General features: G+C 35.5%; 1 protein-coding gene across 1 annotated transcript; it reads right to left on the minus strand.

Annotated features, from left to right (window-relative positions):
• Window positions 1-8590: 8590 nt before the first annotated feature.
• On the minus strand, window positions 8591-10483 carry LOC145660906 (zinc finger MYM-type protein 1-like). The gene has a single exon (XM_081726338.1). It carries the CDS (start codon window positions 10481-10483, stop codon window positions 8591-8593), a length of 1893 nt encoding a protein of 630 aa, XP_081582464.1.
• Window positions 10484-11135: the final 652 nt, after the last annotated feature.

The following is an 11135-nucleotide window of genomic DNA, read 5'->3' on the forward strand; positions in this document are numbered from 1 at the left end:
ACTAATATCGGTCATTTTCGATATTTTTTTTTAATATTTCCCCTCCTTTCAGTTGTACCGTCAAAGTGAAGTAATAGAAAACATCCCAAGCCCGAACCTCATCTATGCTGAAAATTTGATCGAGATCGGTTGGGTGGTTCAAAAGGTGCAAAGTCACCGAACATAGTGACTTTCATTTTTATATACTTTCATTTTTATATAGTGACTTTCATTTCATTATATAGATTAGTGTTGTAATGAGGATTTGATTAACATGTAAATTCATAATTTCTAGGGATGGGCAATTCTGGAATCTTTACTTTCCGGAATTTGCTAAATTTAGGAATTTTTCCGAAATCCGGAAAGTGAAATTTCTGATTTCAGGAAATAAATTTTCCAAAATCCGGATTCCGGAAAAGTTTGGCCATTCCTTTTACTGTTAATTTCCATATTGAAAAACATTTTCATTAAGTTATCCACGACTGATACTTATATCAATAGAGGCAAGCCACGATCTTTCCGCAGGACTGTCCAAACACATTAGCAGAAAAAAAAAGTAACATAGAATACTAGCCACCTTTCTATCATACTTGCTTCTCATAACTTGCGGAAATCTTGCGGCTTGCATGTTTAGATTTAAAAAAAAATCGTGGATAATATCCAAAACGTTCTTCTGAGTATGAAGATGATAATTACCCGGTACCCAAATCTGTAGTACGGTGCTAATTACACATAAAATTGTTTCTGAATATTACCCCAATATACTTAAGTCCGTCATGACTTTTGATTTTTTCTAAATCCTACGTTTCCATTCAACTGCTTAGTTCTGTATGTATTTTTCGTACCTGTACAAAAGATTTATAAAAAGCAGAATTATGAATATTTTCAATATACTTCTATTTAAATGGTATACAGCTTTTTTTAAAAAAAATCTTTCCTAGTTTTTTGCTTCCTTTTCAACAGTTAAAATAGCTCGCAGAACAAACTACGTATATAATTGCAGAAGGTTGGTCCGTCTATATGCGTCCAATTTTAAATCTCCACCCTGCTCACAGAATCGACCGATCCGAATAATTCAAACAGCAGAAGAAATCGAAAGGCTTCAAGTATCGCGTCAAGTTCACGTTAGTATAATGTGTGCAGCATGGCTCCCAAAGCGAACCGGTTTCGGAAATGCCAGGTCATAGCACTTTTTGACGCCAAGTTTTCCATGACACTACAGCGATATATCCCTATATATCCCTATTATAATTAATCTGTACCTATATTATCAACATTGATCAGAGGCGCAATAATTAAGCATATAGCTTAGATATAATTAAAAGAAAGAACATTGTTATTGACTTGACATGTTGTCATGGAAAAAAGATTATTATGGACATATACACGAAATGGACGAATATAGATGGAATATGTTTGTGTAAATAAAAGGAATAAATCGATGTTAGTTGGTATGTATAATGTTATGACATATTAATCTGAAGTTGATAGGTTTATTGTAATAACTTGATATATCTGCGAATTAGGGCTAAAGTGTTTATTCGCTTTATCTGGTGCCGAAGACACGGGACTATACTATACTATTTAGTTCCGAAGAATAGTAAGAACTAAGTTTATGTGCATACGTATATATACCTTTTTATGAGTTTCACTATTTTGAGAAGTGGGAAGAGAATACAAAGAATTGCTAATATGCAGGATTCCGAGATTGAAGAAGTACCCAGTATTTCAAATGAAACCATATCTGAAAATGCCGTAACTCTGTCTGAACATTCCTATTCTAATCTTATTGATGTGTTTAGTCGACTACTAGATGAAAAGCTAGAACAGAAATTTGATCAACAACAAAAATTGTACGATGAAAAGCTAGGACAGAAATTTGATCAGCAACAAACTAAATTTGACCAACAACAAAAATTGTACGATGAAAAGCTAGAACAGATACTAGCGCAGCATAAATCTCTTGCAGATAAAGTACAAGGTGTGCAAGAAAATTTTGATCGCTTGCAGTACAATTTGAAAGAAAATTTGCAAGTATTAGCTGATGAAGTTACCATCAAAATTACAAATGATATGACGCGAGAAGTTGATACTAGGTTTCAACAATTTAGTAACAAATGGCAAGATAGACAGGATCAACTAGCTCTAGAAACAGAGTCGATAAAGAAAGCCGTTGAAACCGTGGAATCGACGACAGCCCAACAAAAAAATCAGATAGTGAATATTACTGCCCAGGTCAATTCACATAGCATACTGATATCCAACTTACAAGAGGGAATCAGATCGTTACAAGAGAGGGAATGTGACTACAATAATCCTATGTATAAGGAGGCTTTGGGTACTCCCAATCGACAGGAAACATTGCATCATCAACAGGGAACATTGCATCTTCAACAGGAAGCATTGCATCACTGCCCGAGAACTCCATTAATAGAAACTGACGGGATATCTTCTTCTAAGAGTTCTACTGATGATGGTTTAGTTGTGGAAAACCACAGTAGGCGATTCCAAAGTCCAGATCGCAAAAGAAGAAAGGAGATAAATAAGTGCGAAAGGGTTCCAGACCATTATCAACGCCAACAAAAACATAACTATAGTAAAATAAACGTTAAGGTCAGTGAAATTAAGGCCATGACTAAATTCAGCGGTAAGTGTGACGAAACCGCAAGCTCGTTCTTAGAAAAATTTGAAGCAGAGTGCGAGATTATGGGTGTAGATCAATCTAAATTTATGAAGTTGTTACCGCATCTGTTACTTCCTCCTTGTTCCTTGTGGTTTAAAGCTATTCGCGACCATATAAAATCCTACGAAGAATTTAAACGGGCCCTGTTGGCTAATTACGAAAATGATTTCTTGTTAGCTAACCGTGATGCGATGGTGCGAACTCGACACTATTCACCTCGGGTCGATAAATCTCTTACGGATTTTACAATCAATGCATATAATGAACTTAAACTCGTCAATCCGTTTCAGCCAGAATCCAGAATAATCGCTTCCGTACGCATTTTATTGCCGTATAAATTACAACAGATTCTGTTGTCTGCTCAATGCGTAAACTTCAATCATCTGATAATTTTAGTTCAAAACTTCGAGAATCAATTCCCGAACCCTAGCGGAAGTAATCGTAATCCACCCAATCCAATTCCTGTCAGAAACCTGAATATAACTAATGAAAATACCGAAAATCTTCGCAGCGATGAGAGATCACGTGACAATACTGGCATTGGAGTTAGTGAGAGATCTGTTATACGTACTGGAACTGGAGCTAATGGAAGATTCAATTCTAGCGGTAGAAATGGAACGAATTATAATAATCCGAGGAACAGTTGGACGAACGGAAGAAACTTTCGTGGAAGACGCAATTGCAGTAACAATGTGATGCATACCAGTGTGACTCAAAACAGATTCAATTGGAGATCTCGAGATGGCAGGAACTGTCGGAATAGGACCGAAGTAATGAATGAAACAGGAAATGGGTCAAGAGAAAATAACCAAGATTGTGGTGTTCAATGTACTTTAATTGACTCGTTTATTAATCATAATTTAAACTAAAACCCGCTGATATGGTTGGGGTTAATCCCATACCAGCCGAAGGTTCCCACGGTTATTCAACGCAAAATTCGTCTATTAATTTATTTGTGAATAATATTGATGATAAATATAATTTAGATATGAAAAGCTGGAGCAGGTAAACGGCTAAAGCTGGTTAAAATTTCAACCCTGATATGTTAACCAAATTAAATTTGGATAACAATTCTTAATTTATTCTCTCAGATGTTACGAGTTGTGTTGTGAATACTTCATTTGGACTTTATGTTTGTGCAACATGTTATCATGTGATTAATTTATCTTATCTTTGTATTAACTTTGAGTGTTATGTTTACCTTTATTTTACTTTACATGTTCAAAAGAGATTTGATTATGTTAACTTGAAATCTATGACATTGATTTTAAATTGAAGCCTTTAAATGTAATTATTGCCTTCTGATCTTGTTGTTGTTTTGATAAGATGACGATCTTAATTATAAATAATGTTGTTTGTATATGGATGTTATCGTTCAATGTAAAAGAGGAACAACTAACTAGTAACTCTGCGTAAGTCATCAATTAGTTATAATTTTGAATAGATCCATAAATGATATTTGTAATGAATCGACGTTTTATGATATGTGATTAATAATAAAAGAAAAATGTTATTATAAATGAATTGATATATATATATATGGAGAAAGAAGAGAAAAGAAAAATATTTATATTGATGTAATAATAATAATTAATACGAGGATTGATGTAATAATAATTAGTACGAGGGCTATTCAAAAAGTGAATGTTTTGAAAATATCCAGGGTTCTTTCCTTCACTGTAATACTGTTACGGAATTCCCGTTCTGGGCGACATTTACAGCGATATATCCCTATATATCCCTATTATAATTAATCTGTACCTATATTATCAACATTGATCAGAGGCGCAATAATTAAGCATATAGCTTAGATATAATTAAAAGAAAGAACATTGTTATTGACTTGACATGTTGTCATGGAAAAAAGATTATTATGGACATATACACGAAATGGACGAATATAGATGGAATATGTTTGTGTAAATAAAAGGAATAAATCGATGTTAGTTGGTATGTATAATGTTATGACATATTAATCTGAAGTTGATAGGTTTATTGTAATAACTTGATATATCTGCGAATTAGGGCTAAAGTGTTTATTCGCTTTAACACTGATTTAAAAACATTGCAGGAAAAATGTATGTGCATTGGGGTCAATTACTACCAAGAATATAATTAATCGACATAAACACCACGACATTCCAGCACTTCGTTCACAGAGTAAGGGGAGTAGAAAGCCACTATGTACTGTGGTGATTTAACCTGCAGCGTGGAAGTTGCATCAAATAGCTCTGCAGGAAAACCCTCCTACACAGTGTGTGATGGAAAAACAATTGGACGTGGCAGTCTACTGTGAACCAGAACCTAAGTGGCAGATTAAAGCTCCGGATGGTGTTTAAAGGTCGTGGATATGATCGAAATGTTACTAAGAAGAGACAGTAGTGTCAAAATCATTAAACTTGCAATGGAAGATGATCAATTGGTCTAATGATTCAACCTTCATCCTATTTACAACTTTTGGTCTAATGTGGGTGGAATGCTATCTCAAGCATACGATCTGGATAGCTTGCTACCAAGGGTGAAATATGGCGGGAATTCGGTCATGGTTTAGGCCTTGTCGTTGGACATTGGTATTCTGTCGGACCCATCATTGTCCTGCAAGGTCATGTAATTGCAAACGATTATGTGATCATTTTGAGCTATCAGTCCATCCAATGGTGCAAACTTTGTACCTAAACTTTATACTACCATGACGACAAAGCCCCTGTTCACATATTCCAGAACTAGTTTCTGAACATGAAGATGAATGATCACATCTGCCATTTCCTCAGCAATTAGCAGATCTCATCATCATTGAACCCTTGTGGTTAGTGTTGGAGATAAACGTGCGAGCGCATTATCTACCTCCGTCATCATAATGGAACTTACCAGTGCTTTGCAGAAAAAATGTTACAAGATGCTTTTGAAAACTATACAAGAATATCTATTTATTCATTCCAAGTAGAATGTAAGCTGTTTCAAAGATTATCCTACGCCATATTAGTCAAGATAATATGTTTCTTGGAGGGTCCTTTCATATTTTTGTTTAGTCTCTCTATATATTCTTCACTAACAACCTTCCCAAATTGTTTGTTTCCAATCTCGCATCGTATTGTTGATATCTCGTAAACTTCGTACTGCTTTTAGGATTGTTATTTTCCGTAATGATGACCTCTTATTGTTAGAAAGTATTATTTCTAAACAATGGACTCATGATCAAGGAAACTTCCACACTAAATGTGTATATGTATTTGTTTGAGTGTGTGTGTGTGACCCAGTTAAACCATATTAAGTGTCGGATGACATCGATTTAGGAGAGTTCAGCGAAACCTCATGTCACAAAAACCTTAATAGCATTCATTGCCATAGCAACCGCAGAAAACAACATCGTCTCTAAACCATATACATCAACTCAAAGTAATGAGCAGTAATATAAACTTGGTTTAAGCGTCATTACGACAGCAGGAAAAGTTTATACTTCTCTTTCCCGTGCTTAGTTCTTACTAATTTCTATCTTTTTTTTTTTTTTTTTTTTAATTCTCATTTCTGCTGAGAGAAGTATTTAGCTCACTGTTCCTTTCTTTCTTTCCTTTCAAGCGATAATAGAAGGAAGTATGATGATAATGAAAATTAAAATAAATTCCAGATTTCAACAGATTTACACGTTTCAAGACTCCTTACATACCAACAAAAGCGGTTTCTCGATGTTCGTCCGTCTGTTCGGTATGTTCACTTACCTAGGTGTCATATCGAATTAGAATTAGGGATTAGATTTCTAGGCTCTCAGCAGGCCCGTATCGAGGGGGGTCTAGGGGGCCCACCCCCCTAAATTTTTGCGGGCCCCCCTAAAATTTTCACGGTAGGCTTGCAAATGAACTATAATATAGTGATGAACTATAATATTTTGGGTCGGCCCCCCTCTAACTTCAGCTGGACCCCCCTACATTTTTGGGCTGGCTACCGGCCTGGCTCTCAGCATCTAAGGCCATGTTAGCCCGTTACACATATGAGGGATGACGTCCCTCGGCGATCACAGTATCCGAGGAAAGGGAAGGAAGCGGCCTGGGACCTATAAGTTAGATAGCACCCCGGCATTTGTCTGGTGTGAATGAGGAAAACCTTATTTATGATGGCTAGCCTGCAAAAGCTTTTTACACTTTTTCGACCGAGTGCCCCACTCCCACCGGGAATCGAGCCCGGACCGCTTGCACTGAAGGCGAGAGCGTTATTGACTTTTTTTTAATGTTCTTAAATTCAGAAGTAAGGGTATTATACTTGAGGGTGAACATTTAAAAAATGTGGATTTTCTCGAAAACGTATCTAATTATTTTGTTTAATTGTAACTTAGTCCAATATTTCATTAACTATCATATCAATTGGTTTATCATCTTCGAAAAGAAAGGAAAACGATCAGAAGATATAGCTTTGGCTTGGGATGTTTTCTTTCCAGACGATTTTGTCAAAAATGATTCATTTGATTTTGTTCTTCTATACTCATCTACGTATATACAGGGTGTTTCAAAACACACTGACAACGTTTGGGAGGTGATTCCTGACACCAAGATAAGACGAAAAGTATAGACCAACCTGGGTCCACAAATGTTTCCTTTCGGAGTTTTAGGCTGCCGAAAACAAGAAAAATTGAATTTTAAAAATCCATAGTTCCAAAATTATGGAACCTATCGTAGTCAGGTCAAGACTTCACTTAGGAACTTGTATGTGCCCTATCCAACTATTCAAGTTTCAGAATCCTGCGGTACTTTCGCAACAATTTTTATGGAGATAGTTGGAGAGTACTTCAAATTATATGCCCATACCCAAACTTCCTCTATAAGAATTGCTTGGTGAGTACCTTAAGATTCTTAAACATGTATTTTTGGATAGGTCACATACTAGTTTCTAAGTGAAGTCTTGACCCGACTACGGTAGGTTCCATAGTTTTGGAGCTATTGACCTTTAAAGTCTTTTTTTTAATGTTTTAGGCAGCCTTTAACTCCGAAAGGAAGCATTTGTGCCCCAGGGTTGGTCTATACTTTTAGTCTTATCTTGGTCTTATCTAATTTGCACAGGGTTGTCGTAGAAAGTCGAGACTTGCTTCATTTTCTTTCATTTTAAAACAGCTTTCAAACGATATGCTACTTAACCCCCTTGCAATTTAAAAATTTCGAGTTGGACCCCGTCTTGGACCCTGCTGGGGACCCTGGGGCGTAATTTTAACCCAAAATTTGTGTCCTTGAAAATGATGGGATATGTTCTCGCCGAGTTTTCTATTTATCCAACCGTTTCTGAATAAATGACTCGATTCAAACTATTCTGCTAGGTAATTTGTTGTAGCTTTTACATTACAAAATATGTCGTAACTCACGATATCCCGCCCGGTGGTACGTATAACTTTGGGATTCGTCTACAGGGCCGGCGGAAGGGGAAACTATCACCCGGGCAAAGAATCCATATGGCGCCCCCTACAACCCATTGGTATTACTGAGTTTAAATTTGCTATGCTACCTTACAGATAGCTGTTTTTAAAGGATAACTCCTTGAACTCTATAACTATAACTATAAGAATCAGTTATCAAACTGAGTAAGATCTTAACTTTTGTCAGTTAAATACACAGAGTAAGTTTTGGTTAACGATATACGAAACAATTATTTACACATGAGCATGCAAAATATTCTACGTCACTGATTAGAAATTTACAGAACGATTCAAGAAACAACGATTTATATAAAATTAAGATTGATGATGCGATACAGCATTTATTTACACATATATACATAAACAACCTTGTTAACTGCGAAAGAGAACACATATATGAACAAAAGAACATACAAATATATTTTGTAACAGCATTGTACAAAGATTTCGTAATACAAATAATACAACCAGTAATATAATTTTATATCTTTATACAGTTTTAATGCAAATTGTCCTTTGACTTGTTTACAATGCTAAGTAAAGTTAACTTTTCGTGCCTTTTTCTCTGCAAAGTCTTTAATTAAAGTATCAGTGTCAAGCTCACACAGAACATCACATTCAATAGACATCATAGAAAGGCCTACAAGACGCTCTTGCGTCATCGTTGATCGTAGGTAGTTCTTTATAAGTTTGAACTTGGAGAAACTTCTTTCTGCTGAAGCTACACTTACAGGAATAGTTAGTAAGATTCTTAGAGCAATAGTTGCATTTGGAAATAACCCAATAAGGGAGTTCTTGCAAATATATGTAAGTACTTGCAACGGTTTGCTCCCACTTTCAGAACCGAGAAATGAAGGTAAAAGTAAGAGCTCTTGATATAACTGAAATCCGTCAATATCACAGTGATCTTTGTCTGTTAAAGATAGTTGTAAGTCCTTGCAACACTTTAGTAAATACTCTTTGTCCGTTATTGGATGGATGTCATACAAAAAACCAAATATTTCGCTGTGCTGCTTCAGTTGTTGAAATCTTTCATTCAGGGAACAGATAATTGTGTCTAATGCGCAAAAATAGAAGTTACATTTAAACGCACTGTATGGATCATTAATCGGTTCGTCTTCAGATTCATACAAAAATTGTCGTTTGACTTTTCTAGGTCGGAGTTTTGGTTCATTCTCAAATTGTGGTTGAATGTCGAGCTCTTCAGCAATTACTTTGGCATCAACCAAAATATTCTGGAAACCTTCATCACTTCGCATGTTCTCAAGGCGACACTTGGTTTTCTTAAGCAGATCAACTGCTTGCTGATTGTCCACTGATTCTTGTTGGAAAACATGGCTAACCACATTAACACAAGAAAGAACTTCATACCAAAACACCACAACACAAACGAACTTAAAATTCAGGAGCTTCCTAGCCAGGGAACAACCCTTATTTTTGCCCATAACGTCTATCTTTGAGTTCTTTGATGCTTCGAAAAGAGCATCGTAAATTTCTCCTAACTGGTAGCGAAACGATTTGACAGCATCAATACAACTCTCCCATCTAGTATGACTAAGAGGTTTCAAAGTGAAATTGGATATATGTTTTTGCAGAACAGACCAACGATATGTGGAACTAGAAAAATAATTGTATACTTCTTGCAATAAAGCAAAAAAAATTACAGCCTCACTACAGCACATTGCAGAATCATTCACAACCAAATTCAATGATTGGGAGCTACAAGGGACAAAAAATGCTCGACTATTTAGATCTAATATTCTTTTTTGAACGCCTGAGTGCTTTCCTTTCATATTGGCACCGTTATCATACCCTTGGCCACGCATGTTTGAGAGAGGAATTTTCAGTTTTTCTAATTCTTCCAAAATAGTGGTAGTTAGTCCTTCTCCTGAAGAATCATTTATGCACAAAAATCCCCAAAAATGTTCTTCAATGGATGGTTCCTTACCCAGTTCTACCTTCACGAAACGAACAATTAGTGTCATTTGCTCTGTATGACTTACGTCTGGTGTACAATCTAATATTACGGAATAATATGTCGCTTTCATTAAATCAGTCAAAATTTTATCCTTTATTTTTGACCCAAGGAGTTCAATTATTTCATTTTGAATGTCCTTGCTCAAATAATGTACATGTGTCTCTTTACATGTTATTCGTCGCAAATGCTCAGCCATAGTAACATCAAACTGTGCAATACACTCAACTAGTTTGAGAAAATTGCCGTTGTTTCTTAAGTAAATAGTGTCATTTTGACCACGAAATGCCAAGTTCTGGGAAGCAAGAAACTGAATTATACACAGCAGTCGTTTGAGAACCTCTTTCCAACGCTCAGTTTCATTGCGAATAATTGCTTGGTTTTCAGCGTCAACAGTTTTACCTGACTGTAATCGGTTTGCAAGTTCAAACCACGATTGGAAAGCCTTCATGTGTATGTTTATTGTATGTTTATTCAAATAGCAAAATGTTTAACTTACGTCTATTACAATTTCCTGTGGAAATGCTGATCCATCTTCGTTTCGTATATCAATTGTTCCAGATTTCAATTGTTCTTCTTCCTCCTGCGAAATGCTCGTAATCGATCGATCCACCTGTGGAAAGGAAAAGAACTAATACGTTACAAATAAAGTTTCTTTTCTTAAACGAAAAAAAATATATTTAATTTGTATTTTAAAGGTGAAGAAAATGCATAAATGATAAAATAACTGCGTATAAATATTGAATCTACATATTCCGTGTTCATTGTGAAAATGTACAGTTAGGAAAACAAAAAATGGGGCTATTCTTACAGAATCTAGGTAAGAATGGCCTCATTTTTTCTTTTGCTAACTGTACATAAAAATTAAATTCTCTCCGTATTCATTAAAACTTTGTGTTGTGAAAATCATCAAGAATCAGCGCATTCATAAAATAGATGCGAATGCATTCAAATTAGCTGCCGAAGCCCGAAAACTTTTTTTAAGTCACGTTAATCGTATTGGATAGAAACATAATCTATATAGTCTTACACTGGTACGTGTTACTTATTTACGATATGTTTATGAAATAATGGGTCTATTGCAAAATTTGTGATAGCGAAAC

Source organism: Thermobia domestica, chromosome 9 (genome assembly GCF_964235325.1).
Source record: "Thermobia domestica chromosome 9, izTheDome1.hap1.1, whole genome shotgun sequence".
In the NCBI taxonomy this organism is placed as follows: domain Eukaryota; kingdom Metazoa; phylum Arthropoda; class Insecta; order Zygentoma; family Lepismatidae; genus Thermobia; species Thermobia domestica.

Coding starts and splice junctions, on each gene's coding strand:
- LOC145660906 (XM_081726338.1), bottom strand. CDS start 10,483: ATGAAGGCTTTCCAATCGTGGTTTGAACTTGCAAACCGATTACAGTCA.